General features: G+C 42.7%; 1 protein-coding gene across 25 annotated transcripts in view; it reads right to left on the reverse strand.

The window, feature by feature from the left end:
• Positions 1-23,007, reverse strand: part of GIT2 (GIT ArfGAP 2) — a 66,735-nt gene that overhangs the window by 33,258 nt on the left and 10,470 nt on the right. For 9 of the 25 annotated variants that reach the window (XM_063711896.1, XM_024256573.3, XM_063711892.1 and 6 more), the window contains exons 5-9: positions 20,778-20,864; positions 20,543-20,673; positions 18,126-18,220; positions 4,461-4,506; positions 2,546-2,597 (exon numbers count right to left, since the gene is read on the reverse strand). In XM_063711896.1, the coding sequence (XP_063567966.1) occupies positions 2,546-2,597; positions 4,461-4,506; positions 18,126-18,220; positions 20,543-20,673; positions 20,778-20,864 (411 nt within the window). Of the gene's footprint in view, positions 1-2,545; positions 2,598-4,460; positions 4,561-18,125; positions 18,221-20,542; positions 20,674-20,777; positions 20,865-23,007 lie in introns of all 25 variants that reach the window. The other 16 variants (XM_024256570.3, XM_024256581.3, XM_024256578.3 and 13 more) reach the window with 3 other exon arrangements.

Here is a 23,007-nt window from a genome sequence, read left to right on the forward strand (position 1 = left end):
GCACGCCAGCCTGGGTGACAGAGTGAGACCTTGTCTCGAAAAAAAAGAAAAAACAAGTGCTGGTTACAGAGACCTCATAGGAACATGTTAAAATGGATACGATATATTATTGAGTGAAAAAAGCAGGTTATAAACGTCTATAATTATGATTAAGTTCCAGTTTTAAAAAAAGATATGCATATAAAATAAGAACTGAAAGAAATGTACCAAAATATTGAGCCTGACTCCATTAAGAGTATAGCAATGATGGTCCCCCTTCTCTATTTTCCAAATCTTCCCCAATGTGGTCGCACTATAATTAAAAACAAACCCAGAGAGCCTGTTGCTAGACAAGATGATGAACGATTGGGAGCTTGACCTTGCTTCATAAATATCCAGTTTCTTCCTCCATGGGACTACAAGCTAATGTTATTATTACTAGCAACAACTACAATGGCCAATGCTAATTAAGGGCTTATATCCCAGGCACTGTGCTAACAGTATCACATTTCACTTTTAACACCTCTATGAAAACAGGAACTACTATTGTCCCATCTTTAAGACAAGAAAACTGAGGCAGAGAAGATAGTAGCTTGCCTAAAGTCACAGAGCTAGTAAGTGACAGACCTGAGATCCAAGTTTACATTTTTGAAAATGCTAACATTTACTCATTCAAGGAATACATTAGCCTTTGTTATATTTCTCTCAGCTCTTCATCAGGAGGGAGAAGGAAAAAAGAAAGGAAAGAAAGGATGAAGGGAGGAAGAGAGGGAGGACAGGAGGAAGATATTGGAGGATAAACACTGACCTGGCGCTGATAAGATAGTCACCTGTGAGAAGGAGACCACAGGGTGAGGGTCAACAAGTAACGGTGGCAGCCCACTCTGAGCAGTTCTGGTTGGCAGCCCCTGCAGGATCCTTATCTCCCTTTTCTATGAGAGGATGCCAAGGCACAGGGAGGCTAGGAAGCTTGGCAGGGCTGAGATATGTACTGACCAGTCTGACCCAGAGCCGCAGCTCTTGAGAGCTGTACTAGACTCTGTTCCAGGTCTTTACTTCATGCCTGCCACATGCTAGAGATATTACAGGCATAATCTCAGCTTTCATGCAGCTTCCAGTGAAGCAAATGTAGGATAGTCTAAGAAAATGTGGGTTTTTATCTAGGTTTGAATTATTTATAATAAAATTTACTTACAGATTGTGAGTAGTTAAAAGGAAATCACACAATATTTAGTGCTATCTGACTCTAAAACTTATCATCTTGATCATCTTAGTTTACAACTTCCTTAAGGCAATAAAACACACAGACACACAAAACTGTAGATACAGAACACAGAGACACCAAACAAATTGCATAAAACACATTTATTTCATAATACAGTTAAATACTAGTAAGGATAAAGATTCATTTAATGTAATATTTAATACTATTATATGAAGTTTTAGTAAAGGGTCTTCTGTGAAAACGGAAATGAGGAGAAAGTCATAAATTAGGAAAGCTGCAATGTCAGAGTCAGGCTTTGGGAAAGCTGCTACCTACACTGGTCAGATTTCAGGTCCTTGAATGATCAGAGAAATGGAAGCTGGGAAAGGCAAACACTGTAGGCAAAGGAGGATTCCTGGAAGAGGACTTGAATGTGCAGCTCATGGCCTCAGAGCGTGTTAATCTAAAGACACACAGACACACACACACAGACACACACACACACACACACACACGGAACCAGATGGGAAGCAGGGCAATCTCTGAAAGGTGAGAGTTGAATGATGCCCTTACGGGTTACAAAAAGAAGTTAAGAATCTTGGTTCTGATCCAGAGCAATGGGAACAGCTGAGGAGTATACTTTGGTGGTTAAAGTGGAGAGAAGTGCCCTGGTGAGGCTTCATGTGAGAGAACTAGACAAAGAGAAGTCAATCCCAGAGAAGTAGATTTCCCAGGGCCTTGAGGCCTTGGGCCCTTAGGACTTTCCTAAGGCTGAGGTGGGCAGTCTGGAAGAAAGACACAGGCTAAAGGGAGGTTGTGGTACACAGCCGGCAAACTCTGAGCACGCACGTGGGCCAAGACCACCAGCTTTTAACAGCAGAAATTTAAAAAGCACTGATGAACGGCATGGGATGGGAAAGAGAGTTACAGTATGGCTGGATCCAAATGGCAGCCAGTGAATCTATGGGACTCGCCACCATTTCAGCATCAGCATTTACCAGCTCTAGAACCCTACGTGGCTAAGTCATCCCAAGAACGCGTGCCCTACTTACTCATGACACTGAGAGGAACTAGGGAACTCTCCTGAGGAGAACAACTGCCTAATGCCAAAGGTGCCATCTGCACTTGTTACATGACAGAGAAAAATGAGATTATCTGAAGCAGAACCAATGAACTGAATATACTGAACTTAATAGTCCTTGTGGTCATCACTGCTGTATACTCAATAGTCTGCTTCTAGTTTAACAAATAAAAGTATGAAATAACATCATCAGACGCAATAGGTAACCTGCATTGAGAGTAGGTATCAGCAGGGTGCACCGATTCTCATACTAGAGAAAACCAGTACAGAGAAATACTCACAGATTGAAGTTTCTTCTTAGCAGCTTTTGCCAATTCAGACAAATCCAGGCTGCTAAGAAAACATACAAAGCTAATAAGCAAATAAATAAAGCCAGATTTGTGAACTCTGTAAAGTTTAAGACACCCAAGAGATAAAAATATTAATTACAGTTCATGGACCATGTTAGAACCAAGCATTCTACAGCCGAATAGAGTCAGTGAGGAGCTCTAAACAGAACAATCTGGTGAAAGTAACTCCTTCTGAAATACCACAATCATGTAAGTGTTAAAGAGATAAAAAAAATCGTCCACCAACTAAATGACAAAAGCTATTGCCAGGTTACCTTCCAGGCCCTTATGTGAGGAGTCACAATTTTTGAAGTATTAAAAAAAAAAGCATGATATAAGAAAATATGCTGGGCTCGATGGCTCATGCCTATAATCCCAGGACGTTGGGAGGCCGAGGTGGGAGGACCACAAGGTCAGGGTTGTTTGTTTGTTTTTTTTGAGATGGAGTCTCACTCTGTCACCCAGGCTGGAGTGCAGTGGTGCAATCTCAGCTCACTGCAATCTCTGCCGCCAGGGTTTAAGCAATTCTCCTGCCTCAGCCTCCAGAGTAGCTGAGATTACAGGCGCACGCCACTGTGCCTGGCTAATTTTTGTATTTTTAATACAGACAGCGTTTCACCATCTTGGCCAGGCTGGTCTCGAACTCCTGACCTCGTGATCCACCTGCCTCGGCCTCTCAAAGTGCTGGGATTACAGGTGTGAGCCACTGCACCTGGCGAGGTCACGGGTTTGAGACCAGCCTGGCCAACATGGTGAAACCCCATCTCTACTAAAAATACAAAAAATTAGCCGGGTGTGGTGGCACGCATCCATAGTCCCAGCAACTCGGAAGGTGGAGACAGGAAAATTGCTTGAACCTGGGAGGTGGAGGTTGCAGTAAGCCTAGACTGCACCATTGTACTCCAGTCTAGGCGACAGAGCAAGACTCTGTCTCAAAAAAAAAAAAAAGAAAAGAAAAGAAAATACAAGGCCAGATGCAGTTGCTCGTAGGGAGGCCAGGGCAAGTGGATTGCTTGAGTCCTCGAGTTTGTAACCAGCCTGGGTAACATAGCAAGACCCTGTGTCTACCAAAGCAAAAAAAAAAAAAAAAAAAAGGGAAGATGTAAAAGATCGGGATGGCAAGATTATATCTGGAATAGCAGTTAGTCATTTCATAAACTCTTGACAGTTTCTGTGCAAAGGTAACTTGCAAAACAAGGGTTTAAGGTTCATTACTGTAGCAATGAACTCATCTGCTCTTATACACCAGGGGTCAGCAAAATTATGGCCTTCTTTTTGTTCAGTTGAGCTAGGAATGGTTTTTACGTTTTAAAATGTTTGGGGGCAAAAAGAAAAAACAATATTTCATAATGTGAAAACTATTTGAAATTCAAATTTCAGTCTCCAGAAATAAAATTTCACTGGAATAGACACACCCATTCATTTATGGAGTGTCCACAGATGCTTTCATCTACAACAGTAGAGTTAAGCTGTTGCAAAAGGGGCCATATTACCCACAAAGTCTAAAATATTTATTATTTGGCCCTTGAGAAGAAAAGTTTGCCAACCCCTGTCATAGACAATGTAATCTCCTATAATACAGAAGAATTCTGTAAATAAATAAATAAAAAATACTGTCACAACTGGCTAAAACAGTGACAATATCACTGGTTTCAATTTTCCTATTAGTAAAATTGCTACTTGTGCTCTTTGAAACTTAAGTTTTATATAGTGGTTTACTTACAGCCGTCTTATTTCCAAATGGTATAGCCATAAAAGAGAAAAATGTATGGGCTTTGTTAAACACAAATTATAATGTACTTAAACATAATACAACCAAGGAAATATTAGTGATAGACAAAACTAACTGGTATTTCAATGACCTTACCTGTCTGCCATTTGAGGTATTATAAAGTGCTGTCCATTTTTGTGATCTGAAACAGAAACCAAGCCAAAGTTTTGTTCATAGAAATGTTGATAAAGATGATCTGTAAAGGAACATCACCATTATTTCCTCAAACTAAGTTTTGCGATTAGTATTTGTGCATAATGACGAGTCATGTTGCTAGACTGGCTAAAAATTCCTGAAGACCCAGCTAGTAGCAAGGCTCATAGCCTTGTTTTTTTTCTGGTACAAAGGTCCAGGCATCATTTAGCAGAAACCTGTGCTCACCCCAATCCTTACGATTAGTTTGCCCTTAGTGTAACTGACAATCTTTGGCCATGGAAAGTGTGCTGAGGGAGCTGAATCAGCTCACAGCGGGTGTCCCTCAGCCCACGGTGTGGGACAGTGGATGAGCTCTAAGCCTTGCTCAAATGAATCTATTAGTATAAAACGGTTAGGGCTGGGGCAGGTGGCCTTTGCAGATCCAGACAGGGACTCCATCTGCAAGGAAGCTTACTGACTCAGCCCTAATCTAGCTCCTGGAGGACACTGATCCATGTGCCAATGAATAACGCCACTATCAGCACTCCTATGTAGGTTTTTCTTTAACATAAGTTTATCTTTCTTCTGGGTAAAGACCCAGGAGTAGAAATGCTGGGTTATATGGTAAATGTATGTTTAACTTGGTAAGAAACTGCCAGACTTTTTCCCTTGAGTAGCGCTATCACTTTGTTTTCCAAACAGCAATGTGTGAGAGTTATAGTTGCTTCCTGTCTTTCCCAGCACCTGTACTTTCAGTTTTTGTTTTGTTTTTAAAAGTTTAATCATTCTAATAGGTATGCTGTGGCATCTCATTGTGCTAATGACTAATCATGCCATGCTTGTCTTCATGTGATTTTTTTTGCCATCCCATATCTTGTCTTTGTCCCATTTGTATTGTGTTGTTTTCTTACTGTTGAGTTTTAATTTTATTTATTTATTTATTTATTTATTTATTTGAGACGGAGTTTCACTCTTGTTGCTCAGGCTGGAGTGCAATGGCGCGATCTCGGCTCACCGCAACATCCACCTCCTGGGTTCAAGCGATTCTTCTGCCTCAGCTTCCTGAGTAGCTGGGATTACAGGCATGCGCCACCACACCTGACTAATTTTGTTTTTTCAGTAGAGATGGGGTTTCTCCATGTTGGTCAGGCTGGTCTTGAACTACTGACCTCAGGTGATCTGCCCGCGTCGGCCTCCCAAAGTGCTGGGATTACAGGCGTGAGCCACTGTGCCCGGCTTATTTATTTATTTTGAGTCAGGGTCTCACTCTGCCCCCCATGGCTGGAGTGCAGTAGCGTGGATCTCGGCTCACTGGCAACCTCCACCTCCTGGGTTCAAGCGATTCTCATGCCTCAGCCACCTGAGTAGCTGGGACTACAGGTGTGCACTGCTACACCCGGCTAATTTTTTAATATTTTTAGTAGAAACAGGGTTTCGCCACATTGCCTAGGCTGGTCTCAAACTCCTGGGCTCAAGTAATCCACCTGCCTAGGCCTCCCAAAGTGCTGAGATTACAGGCGTGAGCCACCGTGCTGGGCCTGAGTTTTAAAAATTCTTTAAATATTCTGAATATGAGTAATTTGCTGGATATGTGATTTCCAAATACCTGTATTTTCTCCCAGTCTGTTGCCGGTCTTTTCACTTTCTTAACTAGTTTTCTCAGAACAAAACTTTTCCTTTTTTTTTTTGAAATGGAGTTTTGTTCTTGTTGCCCAGGCTAGAGTGCAATGGTGCAATATTGGCTCATTGCAACCTCTGCCTCCCAGGTTCAAGCGATTCTCCTGCCTCAGCCTCCCAAGTAGCTGGGATTACAGGCATGCACCACCATGCCTGGCTAACTTTTTGTATTTAGTAGATGCAGTTTCACCATGTTAGTCAGGTTGGTCTTGAACTTCTGACCTCCAGTGATCCACCTGCCTTGGCCTCCCAAAGTGCTGGGATTACAGGCGTGAGCCACTGCACCTGGTCAAAAATTTTCAATTTTGATAAAGTATAATTTATCAATATTTTCTTTTATGGATTGAATTTTGGTGCTATATTTAAGAGGTTTTTTTCTCCCCCTGGCAGAGGCAACGTCTTGCTCTGTCGCCCAGGCTGGAGTACAGTGGCATAGTCATAGCTCACTGCAGCCGCTACTTCCTTGGCTCAAGTGATCCTCCTACCTCGGCCTCTCAAAGTACTAGGATTACAGGCGTGAGCCACCATACTCAGCTGATAGCTAAAAGCTTTCATCCAAGATCACAAAGATTTTCTCTTATGTTTTCTTTCTTTTTTTTGAGACATAGTCTCACTCTGTTGCCCAGGCTGGAGTACAGTGGTGTGATCTCGGCTCGCTATAATCTCTGCTTCCTGGATTCAAGCGATTCTCCTGCCTTAGCCTCCTGAGTAGCTGGGACTACAGGCATTCACCACCACGCCCAGCTAATTTTTGTATTTTTAGTAGAGACGGGGTTTCACTATGTTGGCCAGGCTAGCCTCGAACTCCTGACCTCAGGTGATCCACCCGCCTTGACCTCCCAGAGTGCTGGGATTACAGGCGTGAGCCACCGTGCCCGGACCTCTTACGTCTTCTTCTAGAAGTTTTACAGTGTCAGGTTTTACATTTAGATCTATGATCCTTTCTAGTTTCGGGGTAAGGTGTGAGGTTTAGGTTGAAGTTCACTTTCCTGCACATGGATGTCTGGTCGTCCCAACGCATTAAAAAGACTATCCTGGGGCGGGTGCAGTGGCTCATGCCTGTAATCCCAGCACTTTGGGAGGCTGACGCAGGCGGTTCATGAGGTCAGGCGATCAACACCATCCTGACTAACACGGTGAAACCCCATCTCTACTAAAAATACAAAAAATTACCTGGGTGTGGTAGCGTGTGCCTGTAGTCCCAGCTACTCGGGAGGTTGAGGCAGGAGAATCACTTGAACCCGGGAGGCCGAGGTTGCAGTGAGCCAAGATCCCACCACTGCACTTCAGCCTGAATGACAGAGCGAGACTCCGTCTTTAAAAAAAAAGAAAAAAAACAAAACAACAACAAAAAACTATCCTTCCTCCACCACTGAACTGATTACCTTTGCACTTTTGACAAAAATCAATTGAACATATTTGTGTGGGTCTATCTCTGGATTCTCTATACTGTTTCAATGGCCTACATGTCTATCTCTTCATCGGTATCACAGTCTTGAGAACTGTACAGCTTCATAGCAATTCTGAAAAATTGGGTGTTGTACTTCCTTCCACATTATTCTTCTGCAAAATTGTCTGGGCTACTCTAGTTCCTTCACCTTTCCATTTGAATTTTTAAATTATTATTATTATTTTTGGAGATGAGGTCTCACTCTGTTGCCAAGGCTAAAGTGCAGTGGCACGATCATGGCTCACTGCAGCCTCAACCTCCTGGGCTCAGGTGATCTTCCCACATCAGCCTCCCGAGTAGGTGAGACCACAGGCATGCACCATCACCCATGGCTAATTTATTATTTGTAGAGATGAGGTCTTGCCATGCTTCCCAGGCTAGTCTCAAACTCCTGGGCTCAAGTAGTCCTCCCGCTTTGGCCTCCCAAAGTGCTGGGATTACAGGCGTAAGCCGCTATACCTGGCCTCCATTTGAATTTTAGAATCAGCATGTCTGTCTAATAAAAAATCCTCAATTGAAGTAAATTTATACATTTATTAACTTGTGGAGAATTGACATGTTGTTGAGTCTTCATATCCATAAGTGCAGTACATCTCTCCACTTATTCAGGTCTTCATTGATTTCTTTCATCAGCAGTTTTTGGCATATAGATACTACATGTATTGTGTATTTCATTAGATTTATACCTAAGTATTTAATTTGGAGCTTTTTTATTTTTTTGAGACAGAGTCCCGCTCTGTCGCTCAGGCTGGAGTGCAGTGGCGAGATCTCAGGCTTACTGCAACCTCTACTTCACAGGTTCAAGCGATTCTCCTGACTCAGACTCCCACTGTAGTCCCTGAATAGCTGGGACTACAGGCGCCCACCACCATGCCCAGCTAATTTTTGTATTTTTAGTAGAAACAGGGCTTCCCCATGTTAACCAGGCTGGTATCGAACTCGACCTCAGGTAACCCACCCCCTTCTGCCTCCCAAAGTGCTGGGATTATAGGTGTGAGCCACTGCACCCGGCCAATTTGGAGCTTTTATTACTGGTATTGTTTTTCTAGATTCAGTTTCCAATTGTTCACTGCTAGTCTAAAGAAATATGATGGATTTTTGGCAGGGTGCGGTGGCGCACACCTGTAATCCCAGCACTTTGGGAGGCCGAGACGGGTGGATCACCTGAGGTCAGGAGTTCCAGACCAGCCTGGCCAATATGGTAAAACCCTGTTTCTACTAAAAATACAAAAAATTAGCCAGGCATGGTGGGGGGCACCTGTAATCTCAGCTACTTGGGAGGCTGAGGCAGGAGTATTGCTTGAACCTGGGAGGCGGAGGTTGCAGTGAGCCGAGATCACACCACTGCACTCCAGCCTGGGTGACAGAGCAAGACTCTGTCTCAAAAAAAAGAAAAAAAAAAAAAAAGATGGATTTTTGGCTGTTGACCTTGTATTCTTGCAATCTTGTTTAACTCAAGGTTCTGGAAACCTTTTTGTAGGTTCCTTGTGATTTTCTACATAGAAATCATCTCATTTGAATGGGGACAGTCTGATTTCTTCCTTTTCAATCTGTATGCCTTTTATTTCTTTTTCTTGCCTCTTGACACTGGTTAGGATTTCCAGTGTGATGTAGAAGAGAAATGGTAAGAGTGGACACCCTAGTCTTTCTCCCAATTTGAGAGCAAACACTGTCTTTCATCATTAAATAGATACCGTTTATCAGATCAAGGAAGTCTCATCTATTCCTAGTTTGCTAGGAGTTTTTTTTAAAACATGAATGGATGCTGAAGTTTGTTGAATGCTTCTTCTGCATCAACTGATATGATTATATAGTTTTTCTTTTTTACTGTTAACGTGATAGATTAACTGATTTTTTTTTTTTTTTTTGAGACACAGTCTCGCTCTGTCGCCCAGGCGGGTGTGCAATGGTGCAATCTCAGCTCACTGCAACCTCCGCTTCCCGGGTTCTAAGTGATTCTCCTGCCTCAGCCTCCGAAGTAGCTACATGCATGCACCACCATGCCCAGTTAATTTTGTATTTTTAGTACAGATGGGGTTTCACCATGTTGGCCAGGCTGGTCTCAAACTCCCGACCTCAGGTGATCCACCCACCTTGGCCTCCCAAAGTGTTGGGATTACAGGCGTGAGCCACCGCACCTGGCCTGATTTTCAAATATTAAATCAGTCTTGCCTATCTGGAAATCCCACTTGGTTATGTTGCATTTTTCTCTATTTTTTTTGAGACAGGGTCTCACTCTGTCACCCAGGCTAGAGTACAGTGGTGCGAACACAGCTCACTGCAGCCTTGACCTCCTGGGCTCAAGCAATCCTTTCACCTCAGCCTCCAGAGTAACTGGGACTACAGGCACGTGCCATCATGCTAGGCTGATTTTTTTGTTGTTGCAGTTTTGTAGATGGGGTCTTGCTATGTTGCCCAGGCTGGTCACAAACTCTTGGCCTCAAGCAATCCTCCTACTTCGGCCTTTCAAAGTGTTGTGATTACCACTGTGAGCCACTATGCCTGGTCTGTATTACTATTATTATTATTATTATTATTATTATTATTAGAGATGGAGTCTGAATCTGTCGCCCAGGCTGGAGTGCAGTGGCACAATCTCAGCTCACTGCAACCTCTGCCTCCCAGGTTTAAGCGATTTTCCTGCCTCAGCCTCCCAAGTAGCCGGGATAACAGGCGCCCACCATCATGCCCAGCTAATTTTTGTATTTTTAGTAGAGACGGAGTTTCACCATGTTGGCCAGGTTGGTCTCGAATTCCTGACCTCAGGTGATCCACCTGCCTCAGCCTCCCAAAGTGCTGGGATTACAGGCATGAGCCATCGTGCCCGGTCTGCTTTGTATTTTTTTTTCAATTATCCTTCAATGTCTGTGGGGTTTATAGTGACAACTCCATCTGTATGCTCTCCTTTTTGTCAGTGTTGCCAGACATGTATGAGTTTTACTAATCCTTCTGAAAAACCAGCTTTTGGTTTCATTGATTTTTCGCTACTGTTTCCTTCTTTCAGTTTCATTGATTTTTTGCTACTGTTTCCTTCTTTCAGTTTCATTGATTTCTGCTCTTTACTATTTGCTGGCTTCTGTTTGGTTGAGGTTTATTTTGCTCTTTTTTTTTTAAAGTTTCTTAAGGGAGGAGCTTAGATTAATAATTTGAGGCTAGGCGCGGTGGCTCACACCTGTAATCCCAGCACTTTGAGAGGCTGAGGCAGGCAGATCATTTGAGGTGGGGAGTTAGAGACCAGCCTGGCCAACATGGTGAAACTCCATCTCTACTAAAAATACAAAAATGTGCCAGGCATGGTGCTGCATGCCTGTAATCCCAGTTCCTCAGGAGGCTGAGGCAGGAGAATCACTTGAACCCGGGAGAGGGAGGTTGCAGTGAGCCAAGATTGCACCACTGCATTCCAGCGTGGGTGACAGAGCAAGACACTGTCTCAAAAAATAATGATGAGAATGATTTGAGACCTTTCTTCTTTTCTAAGGTAAGAATTTAAATACTATAAAGTTTCCTCTAAGCATTGCTTTGGCTGCATTCCAGAAATTCTGATATGCTGCATTTTCATTTTCATTCAGTGGAAAATAATTTTTCCCTTAAGACTTCCTCTTAGATCCATGGATTAGTTAGAAGTGTGTTGTTCAGGGCTGGGCACGGTAGCTCACACCTGTAATCTCAGCACTGTGGGAGGCTAAGGTGGGTGGATCACCTGAGGCCAGGAGTCCGAGACCAGCCTGGTCAACATGGTGAAACCCTATCTCTACTAAAAATACAAAAATTAGCTGGGTGTGGTGGCACGCGCCTGTAATCCCAGTACTAGGGAGGCTGAGACAGAAGAATTGCTTGAACCCAAGAGGTAGAGGTTGCAGTGAGCCGAGATTGCACCACTGCACTCCAGCCTGGGCAACAGCGTGAGGCTCTGTCTCCAAAAAAAAGCAGCATGTTGTTCAACTTCAAGCACTTGGGTGTTCTCCAGTTTTATTTGTATTACCTATCTGTAGCTTAATACTATTATGGTCTGAAAATATACTTTATACAATTTTAATTCTTTTAGATTTGCTAAGGTTTGTCTTATGACCCAGGATATGGTCTATCTGGGTGAATGTTCAATATGTACTTGAAAAGAATGTATATTCTAATGTTGTCAGGTAGAAGAGTCTATAAACATCAACTAGATCTAGCTGGGTTTTGGTCTGGTTTAGTTCTATATCCTTAATGATTTTCTATCTACTAGTTCTATCTATTACTAAAAGATGAGTGTAGAGTCTCCAACAATAATTGTAGATTTGACCTTCTCTCCTTTTAGTTCTATCAAAGTTTGCTTCATACATTTTGAAGGTCTGTTGCTGGATGTGTACACATTTAGAACTATTATGCCTTCTTGATGAATTGACTCATTTATGATAATATTATGTCCCTCTCTATCCGTGCTAATATTCCTTCCTCTGAAGTCTACTTTGTCTGATATTAATATAGCCACCCTAGCTTTCTTTTCCTGAGCCTTTGCATGGTATATCTTTTTATACTTTTGGCTTTTAACTTATTACCTATATTGTTATATTTAAAATGGGTTTCTTATAGACAGTATATATTAGGCCTTATGGTTTTTTGTTTGTTTCTTGAGGCAGGGTCTTGCTCTGTTCTCCAGGCTGGAGAGCAGTGGCATGATCAGCGCTCACTGCAGCCTTGACCTCCTGAGCTCAAGTGATCCTCCCACCTCAGCCCCTCCTGAGTAGCTGAGACTATGGGCATGCACCACTATGCCTGGCTGCTTTCTATAAAATTTTTTGTAGTGAAAGGATCTTGCTCTGCTGCTCGGGCTGGTCTCAAACTCCTATGCTTAAGCGATTAGGAGAATTGCTTCAGGCTCCCTGAAGTGTTGGGATTACAGGTGTGAGCTGCAGCTCCCAGCCCCTTTTGTTTTTTAATTCATTCTGACAATCTCTGCTTTTCATTGATGTGTTTGGGTCATTAACATTTAATGTAATTATTGATATGTGTGTTTGGGTCATTAACATTTAATGTAATTATTGATATGTATGGATTTAAGTCTATGATGTTATTATTTATTTTCTATTTGGTCCTTAGTTTTTTGTTCTCCCCCCTCCTCTCTTTTGAATATTTTGAAACAAAATATCTTTTGATGATTTGAGTAATTTTTAATACTCCATTTTCATTTACCTCTAGCATTTTTGATCACATATCTTTGTAAAGTATTTTTTTTTTTTTTTTTTTTTAGATGGAGTCTCACTCTGTCACCCAGGCTGGAGTGGAGTGGCATGATCTCGGCTCACTGCAACCTCTGCCTCCTGGGTTCAAGCGATTTTCCTGCCTCAGCCTCCCAAGTAGCTGAGGCTACAGGCGCGCACCACCATGTCTAGCTAATTTTTGTATTTTTAGAAGAGACGGGGTTTCACCATGTTGGCCAGGATGGTCTCAATCTCTTGACCTCATGATCTGCCCACCTCAGCCTCCCAAAGTGCTGGGATTACAGGCGTGAGCCACCGTGCCTGGCTTGTAGTCTTTTTTCAGTGGTTATGGTAGAAATTACTACACACACACACACACACACACACACACACAAGCCACCGTGCCTGGCTTGTAGTCTTTTTTCAGTGGTTATGGTAGAAATTACTACACACACACACACACACACACACACACACACACACACCCCCCCCCCCCCCCAACTTTTCAGTCTACTTAGAAATCCTATTTTACATTTCCAGTAGAAGGCAGAAATCTTACCATTATATTTTTTACCCTACCCCCTTCTATATTATAGTTGTCAAATGTATTACACTGATATATGCTGAAAACCCTACTAGACAATTTTTTTTTTTTTTTTTTTTTTGAGATGGAGTCTCACTATGTCGCCCAGGTTGGAGTGCAGTGGCGCAATCTCGGCTCACTGCAAGCTCCGCCTTCCGGGTTCATGCCATCCTCCTGCCTCAGCCTCCCGAGTAGCTGGGACTACAGGTGCCTGCCACCACGCCCGGCTAATTTTTTGTATTTGTAGTAGAGACGGGGTTTCACCGTGTTTTGATGGTTTTGATCTCCTGACCTCGTGATCCACCCACCTCGGCCTCCCAAAGTGCTGGGATTACAGGTGTGAGCCACCGTGCCCGGAGTTTTGTTTTTTTTTTTTTTTTTGAGATGGAGTCTCCCTGTCGCCCAGGCGGGAGTGCAGTGGCACAATCTCGGCTCACTGTAACCTTTGCCTCCTAGGTTCAAGTGGTTCTCCTGCCTCAGCCTCCTGAGTAGCTGGGTTTACAGGCATGTGCCACCATCCCGGTTAATTTTTGTAGTTTTAGTAGAGACAGGGTTTCACCATGTTGGCCAAGCTGGTCTCAAACTCCTGACCTCAGGTGATCCGCCTCCCTCGGCCTGCCAAAGTGCTGGGATTACAGGCTTGAGCTACTGCACCTGGCTGAAAATGTTATAGCTTTAAGATATGTATGACAATTTCAACTTTTTGTTTGTTTCTTGAGACAGGGTCTTACTCTGCCAGATCTTTAACATTTCTGTTGTTTTTCTTTCATTCCTAAAGTTCCAAGATTCCCTCTGGCATCATTTCCCTTCCACCCAAAGAACTTTCTCTAGCATTTCTATTAAAGTAAATAATAATTCTTTTTTTTCCTGTTAGAATGTCCTTATTTTGCCTTCATTCCAAAGGTTATTTTCATTGGATATAGAGTTCTGGGTTGACAGCTCTTTTCTTTTAGCACTTTAAAAGTATTGTTTCTACCATCACAAAGAAGATGAGAAAAAATAATAATAATAAAAAATAATAATAATAAAAAAGGAGCAGTGGCTCATGCCTGTAATCCTATCACATTGGGAGGCCCAGGTGGGTGGATTACTTGAGCTCAGGAATTCAAGACCAGCCTGGGCAACATGGTGAAACCCCATCTCTACAAAAAATACAAAAGTTGTCTGGGCACAGTGGCACACAGCTGTAGTCCCAGCTACTGTGGATGCTGAGGTGGGAGGATCACTTGAGCTCAAGAGGTTGAGGTTTCAGTGAATCGAGATCACGCCACTGCACTCCAGCCTAGGCGATGGAGTGAGACCCTGTCTCAAAATAATAATAATAATAAAAGTATTATTCCGGCCGGGTGAGGTGGCTCATGCCTGCAGTCCCAGCCCTTTGGGAGGCCGAGGTGGGCGGATCACGAGGTCGGGAGTTTGAGACCAACCTGGCCAACATGGTGAAACCCTATCTCTACTAAATATGCAAAAATTAGCCGGGCATGGTGGCAGGCATGTGTAATCCCAGTTACTCAGGAGGCTGAGGCAAGAAAATCGCTTGAACCTGGGAGGCGGAGGTTAGTGAGCCAAGATTGCACCACTGCACTCCAGCCTGGGCAACAGAGAGAGACTCCATCTCAAACAAACAAACAAACAAAACAAAGTATTATTTCATTTCCTTCTCATCTCTATGGTTTCTGATAAGAAATCCACAATCATTCAAATCACTGTTTTTCTATATATGTTATGTGTCACTTTTTCCTGGCTGCTTTCAAGATGTTTTCTTCAACTTTAGTTTTCAACAGTTTGATTTTGATGTGTCTCAACTGTGGATTTGAGTTTATCTTCTTTGGAATTTTCTAAGTTTCTTGAATCTGTAAGTTTACATCTTTCACCAAATTTAGAGGTTTTTTTTTGTTTTTTTTGAGACAGAGTTTCGCTCTGTTGCCCAGGTTGGAGTGCAGTGGCGCAATCTGGACTCACTGCAATCTCTACCTCCCAGGTTCAAGTGATTCTTGTGCCTCAGCCACCTGAGTAGCTGGGATTACAGGTGCGCACCAACATGCCCAGCTAATTTTTGTATTTTTAGTAGAGATGGGGTTTCACCATGTTGGCCAGGCTGGTCTCAAACTCCCAACCTCAAACCATCTGCCTACCTCGGCCTCCCAAAGTGCTAGGATTACAGGTGTGAGCCATTGAGCCTGTCCCAAATTTAGAGGGGTTTTTTTGCCAATATTTCTTCAAATACGTTTTCTGCACACACCACTCTTTCTCATCTCTTATTGGGAATCCAGTGACATAAATGTCAGACATTTTAGTATTTTCCCACAGGTCCCTGAGACTGTTCAATTTTTTCTTCCTACTCTTTTTCCTTCTCTGTTGCTTAAACCAGATAATTTCTAGTGATCTGTTTTCAATTCGTTGACTCTCTTTGTCATCTCTATTCTTCTATTAAGCCCATCCAGTGAGTTTTCTATTTTTAGTGTTTGTATTTTTCAGTTCTAATATTCCTATTTGGTTCTCTTCTGTATCTTCTATTTCTCTGATGGGACTTTCTATATTCCTGTTTGTTTCAAGAATGTTTGCTTTTACTTCTTATAGCATGGTCTTACTAGCTGCTTTAAAATCTGTCTGATAACTCCAACATTTGTGTCATCTTGGGGTTGGCATCTGTTGGCTGCCTTCCCTGGCAAGTACATGAGAATTACTCATATGTCAAGTCATTATGGATGGTATCCTGGACATTGTGAATGTTATGTTATGAGACTCTGGGTCTTCTTTAAACTTTATGCAAAAATGTTAATATTTTTGTCTTAGCAGGCAACTGACCAGGTGAGGTTCTGCCTCCTGGGCAGATGGTGAGAGAATAGAGAGAAAAAGAAAAGCAATCAGGATCCCCCCTCATTCCCTTGCTCAGAGATTTAGGAACCTGTGCTGCCACTGCTGCTGCTGCTATTGCAGCCACAGGCTTGCCTAGGGGCTGGATGGGAGAGATCAGAAAAAGGGAGGAGGAGGAAAAAACCCCAGGGGAATCCCCTTCCTCTCTGTCCTGTAGAAGTCCCATTTCCTGCTCTTTAACCAGAAAAAGGCTTTTTTTTTTTTTTTTTTTGAGATGGAGTCTCATTCTGTCACCCAGGCTGGAGTGCAGTGGCACAATCTTGGCTCACTGCAATCTCTGCCTCCTAGGTTCAAGCAATTCTGCCTCAGCCTCCCGAGTAGCTGGGACTATAGGTGCCTGCCACCACGCCCAGCTAATTTTTTTGTATTTTTAGTAGAGATGGGGTTTCACCATGTTGGCCAGGATGATCTGGATCTCCTGACCTCGTGATCCGCTCACCTCAGCCTCCCAAAATGCTGGGATTACAGGCGTGAGCCACGGCACCCCACAGAAAAAGGCTTTTTTGCACTCATTATGTACTTCCAGGTTTCAGGCTGTCATTGAAGTCCTATCAGAAGTAAGACAAAGAGGACACTCACCACCAGCTGATGACACTTTGAGTTCCCTAATCCACCAACCAGGATTTACTTTTCAGAGTCTTTAGCTAGCTACTCCAAGCATTTGGTCCAGGTCTGTTAGTTCTATTTTGCAGGAGACACGGTGGGGTGTGCTTACTCCATCTCACCCAGAATTGAAACTACACTAGAGGCTCTTAACTCTATCGTACAACCAGGATGGAGAACCACTGCATACATGTATGTGAATGTTGTACATCAGGGGTTGGCCAATATTTTCTGTAAAGGGCCAAATAGTAAATATTTTAGGCTTTGTGGCCATCTGGCCTGTTGCAACGACTTAACCTATTCAACTCTGCTGTTGTTATGTGAAAGCAGCCATACACAAGGTATAAATAATTGGGCGTGGCTTTCTTGCAATAAAACTTTATTCATTTATTTTTTAGAGAGATGGGGGTCTTGCTTTGTCACTGCACCCAGGCTGGAGTGCAGTGGCACAATCATAGCTCACTGTCACCTTGAATTCCTGGGCTCAAGTCCCAGCCTCCCAAGTACCTGGGACTACAGGCACGCACCACCATGCCTGGCTGATTTTTAAAAAAACTTTTTTGTGGAGACGGAGTCTCACCCCTCTTGCCCAGGCTAGTCTCGAATTCCTAGGCGCAAGCAGTCTTCCTGCCTTGGCCTCCCAAAGTGCTAGGATTACAGGCACAATCCATTGCACCCGGCAGAAGCTTTATTTATTTATTTATTTATTTATTTATTTTGAGACAGAGTCTGATTCTGTCACCCAGGCTGAAGTGCAGTGGCACGATACAAAACTTTGTTTAATAAAACAAGTAGCTGGCTAGATTTGGGCTACAAACCATGGTTTGCTGACCCCTGTTCCCTATCACAAATAGCCAAGTTGGCTTTGGCAAAGTTTACTTCCGGACTTTTTTTCCATTCCTTAGGAAGAATTTTTCAAATAACTACAAAGGTTATTGCTTTGCTCCTACATTCGTAGTCCCACCATGTTCAAGAACTGTGGTACCCATTCAATTTTGCTTTGATTATTCAATCTGATTCTTGAAATAGTCATTTCTCTAGAGCTATTAAAAATGAAAAATCTAAGATTTGTCCAACTTTATATCTTTTACATGTAACTGACAATTCTGTAGTTATCCTTTCAAATTAAAACCCATATGTACAGCTTTCTCAGTGATATGTTAAAGCAGAGGAAGTAATAACAAATAGTGTCCCAACTTGTTTTTCTAGAACCTTCCCAACTGGAGATGTGAAACGGTCGTTCTCCATCCACTCACCTGGTTTCCTGCCACAGAGATAGAAGGCTAGTCTGTCCGTTAGCTCATACTGTATTTCCACAAGGCGCTCTGCCAGCTCATGGTGCCCTCCTTGCCTACCAAGAGAAAACAAAGTACCATTTATATTGCTCACTATTCACTGGCTTTAAAATGGAGAAGTACAAAGACGTCTCCTGAGACACCTGAGCAGTTTATCACACAAAACTTTTGAGAATCATTAACCTTCTTGTGGGAGGTAGATTTCTGAAGTCTACTTTGCATCCCACTTTTATAAACTGTTTTCACCATCTGAACTATCCCCTTTCCCTTATTAAGGCAAAAAATAGAATATTTAGTAAGAAATTCAAAGACTTATGAGAGGGAAGGATAAAAAATGACTTAATTTAATGAGGTAAAAAAATGAAATTAATCAATGGTTTAGGGTAGAGGTTCTCAAAAATTAACTAGCGCATTTCTAGAAATATACCATGTGCAGGCCCCACCCTTGGAAATTCTGAATCAATGGGGACAGGATGGGGCCAGGGGCCAATATGTTGAAGAAGGTCCTTCCCCTAGGTGATGCTGATGCAGCCAGTCTGACTCTGGATGAGAGTCTAGTAACCACTTCAAAGGCTTCAAGTCAGCGAGAGACAGGCCAACCTAACGCACAGCTCACGCCTACAGCTACTTCTGCCTCCTTATCTTCAATCTGCACAACAGAAAATATTAAGTTTACCTTTCAACATCCATAAAATAAACACTTAGGCTGCTTAGAATCCTTTCAGTGACAAGGATACAAAATATATTGAGATTATTATATGCAAGGTGCAAGTGCGAAAATTCCAAGGTAAGTGATAATAAGTATCATTTACCCAGGGCTCTCGTCCAAGATCAAGTATATTTTGTGGTTTTTGTCCTTAAAAATAATGGCAAAAACTGCAATTACTTTTGCACCAACCTGATAGTTTCAGCCAGCTTCTCTCCCCACCATTCAAGGCACTCACAACACCCTCCAACCTACCACACAGCTTTGATTTGTGAGAGGCACATCTTATTCTTTCATTTTTTAGTATTTGTGAAATCAGGAAGTATCCTACAATTGATGATACACCATAATTTAATTGGCTGAGCTCTTTTCTTTTTTAGTGCTCTGTGAAATAATGAAGCACTGTGCAATACTGTACTCCTGCTGTTATTCCCAGACCCACTCTGTTCTTTCCAGTCAGGTCTCCTGCTGTGCTGAACACACTTTGTCCCTCCCTGCCTCCTAATCTTGACTCCTGCCTTTCCTCTTACCTGGAATGCTTCAGCTCCTCCTTCACACATTCAAATCCAACCCATTCTTCAAGACCAGCTGAAGAAATTTCTTAAATGATTTGGACCACAATGAAGAAACCCTATATATGCTTTTTAAGACCAATTATCTATTTTGGCAATGAATCCCATATGGTCTTGCCTCCTTGAACTCTTTCAGGCATTTATGAATCATCTTTTCCAAGAGAGTAAATTCTGGGAAGGCAGTTTTGTTATTCGCCCATTTTATCCTCTGTGGAGCAGAGTATTGTGCTTCACAGTTAATAAAAGTACTTTGGAAAAAGAAAGAAAGATGATTGATCTTTGGCCATTTAAATGATATTCAAGACTAACCTACAGATTTATTTTTCAAGGACTTTATTAATAAAGAAAAATTTAAAGAATTTTTCAGTGAGCACTTTTTTTTTTTTTGAGACAGTCTTGCCCTGTTACCCAGACTGGAGTGCAGTGGCATGATCTCGGCTCACAGCAACCTCTGCCTCCCAGGTTCAAGTGATCCTCCTGCCTCAGCCTCCTAGGTAGTGGGATTACAGTTGCCTGCCACCATGCCCAGCCAATTTTTTTTTTTTGTATTTTCAGTAGAGACAGGGTTTCAGCATGTTGTCCAGGCTGATCTCGAACTTCTGGCCTCAAGTAACCCATCCGCCTTGGACCCTCAAAGTGCTGGGATTACAGGTGTGAGCCACCATGCCTGGCCTAGAGTGAGCACTTAGATGTCTACTACCCAAACCTTACAATTAACTTTTTACTATACTTGTTTAATCACATATCTATGTATATATTTGCTTTTAAGTTCAAGCAATAACTAAGAGTATTAAAAAATAGAAGAGTACATTCTGTAATTCTTGATACTTGATTTGGAATCTGACTACAGCTCAAACATCACTGTGTTATAAAGGATCAAGTAAAAGACTGGAAGCTTAGCACACTGGTTCATGATTCTAGCCTTCCTCAACTTTGCCAGGCTGAGCTTATATGCATTTGAAATGTCTTCATCTGTAAAATAAAATAACGTACATCTTTAAAGGGGTTAAATATTAACATATACAACTTAGCTACTTAACAAGGAATCATACCCAACAAAAAAATCCCAGAGAGAAGGAGCGAGAATCTAGGTCTCTTACCTTGCATAATCAACGGGAGTTTTCCCACTAGAATCCTGCGTGCCTGGGTCTGCTCCATATACTGCCAATAATTCAGCCTGTAAAATCTGCCCTGCTTTGGAGGCAACATGGAGTGGGGTGTTTCCTTTTTCCTAAGAATCATTAATAAAAAGCAGACAAAAGAGCACATTAAATAAAGGCTACATGAACACAACTCACTTAGTTTCAATATCTGAAGCAATTCATGTTTTCTTACAGGATGAAAGAAGTTGGCTTGTGCTCCTAAAGATAACAGTCTCAAACAGGTTTCAAGATTCCCTGTTCTCACGCTCGAATGGAGTTGCTGAAAAACGCAGAAACAAAAAAGGAATCGTGGTTAGAGGTGTAAAGAATGATGTCCTAGGGCAGCTGATAGACCATTTTAATATATGTTACATCAGTAAGGCATAATCTTTATTTGTCTCGGTAAAGTGCATGGACCAGTCTCTCCTTTGCCAGTCACAACTGTCCCTGGGCTGTAAGGTGGGGTCAGGCCACTTTACTGATAAGGAAACTAGGGCTGTGAAGGCTGACTTGCCCAAATGCATGACTTGTCTAAGAAGTGGCACAACCAGAACCTGAGTGAGAGGCAGGACTGTGTGAAGAGGTGACTGTGCGTGGCTGACGTATGACAGACCTGAATTTCAAACTATACCCACTTCAAGCTGTGTGGCCTGGAGAAAGGGCTTTAAGCAATCTGAACCTTACTTTCCTCATCTCAAAAATGTCAACAATGGCCAGATGCAGTGGCTCATGCCTGTAATCCCAGCACTTTGGGGGGCTGAGGTGGGAGGATCACTTGAGCCCAGGGGTTTGAGACCAGCCTGGGCAACGTAGCAAGACTCTGGCTCCACAAAAAATACAAAAATTAGTTGGGTGTGGTGGCATGCGCACCTGTAGTCCCAGCTACTAACGAGGCTGAGGTGGGAAGATCACCTGAGCCTGGGCAGTGGAGGCTGCAGTGAGCTGTGATCATGCCACTGCACTCCAGCCTGCGTGACAGAGCGAGACCCTGTCTCAAAAAAAAAAAAAAAAAATTAAAAAAGGTGGCATTTTTCTTTTTATAAAGGGTCTTGCTTGCTCTGTCATCCAGGCTGGAGTGCAGTGGAGTGATCATGGCTCACTGCAGCCTCAGTATCCTGGGCTCAAGCAATCCTTCCACCTCAGCCTCCCAAACAGCTGGGACTACAGGCGCCGGCCACCATGCCCTGCTAATTTTTTATTTTTCAATACAGATGAGGTCTCACTATGTTGCCCAGGCTGGTCTTGAACTTACGAGCTGAAGTGATCCTCCCACCTTGGCCTCCCAAAGTGTTGGGATTACAGGCATGAGCTACCATGCCCGGCCCTATTCACAGGGTTATCATAAGGATTTAGTGATATAATAAAGTGCTCAAAGAATACAAATGCTATAATAACAGTTATTATTATTAGTTGTTACTGTAATTAGGGCTTTAGGACTTCAAATTCTACACTGTGTAAGCTACAGGATCCTGCCTTATACAATACCCTCTCTACTACATTATTCTTGGCCTGTATAATATGCTGTAATAAAGTCTTTCAGGGTAGGAAAAGGCCCGTGATATACCGAATTCTGTACTACTGCAGAAAAGCTCTTATACATTCAGGAGATGAGCTGCCTTCCTTCAAATCTAACCTAGAATTGTCCAAGATGCAGTAACCCTTATCACAGGAATGAAGAAATCTACTCTAACATCTATTTCTAAGTCTTGTTTAATTTTTCAAATAGTTTTTTTTTGTTTTTTAAACACAGGGTCTCGTTATGTTGCCCAGGCAGAACTGAACCCCTTGGCTCAAGCAACCCTTCCACCTCAGCCTCCCAAGTAGCTAGTATTACAGGCATTTGCCACTGTGCCTAATTTTTTAAATCTTTGGTAAGGGGAAAAAAAAAAAACCCAACACATACCAAGTCTTATTAATCAATGGAAGTAGCTAGTATATGCATTTCTATGCAAAATTTCAAATTCTGAATTCTTCAGCCAGATTCTGCTGGGGATTAAAAAAGGGGGAAAAAAAAAAGGCCAGATGTGGTGGCTCACGCCTGTAATCCCAGCACTTTGGGAGGCCAAGGCAGGCAGACTACTTAAGCCCAAGAATTTGAGACCAGTCTGGACAACATGGTGAAACCCCATCTCTCCAAAAAAGACAAAAATTGGCCGGGCGCGGTGGCTCATGCCTATAATCCCAGTACTTTGGGAGGCCGAGGCAGGCAGATCACTTGAGGTCAGGAGTTCAAGACCAGCCTGGCCAACATGGTGAAACCCTGTCTCTACTAAAAATACAAAAAAAATTAGCCGGGCATGGTGGCGGGCACCTGTAATCCAAGCTACTCAGGAGGCTGAGGCAGGAGAATCGCTTAAATTCAGGAGGTGGAAGTTGCAGTGAGCCGAGATCGTGCCACTGCACTCCAGCCTGGGTGACAGAGC

This window comes from Pongo abelii, chromosome 10 (genome assembly GCF_028885655.2).
Source record: "Pongo abelii isolate AG06213 chromosome 10, NHGRI_mPonAbe1-v2.0_pri, whole genome shotgun sequence".
Taxonomy (NCBI): Eukaryota; Metazoa; Chordata; class Mammalia; order Primates; family Hominidae; genus Pongo; species Pongo abelii.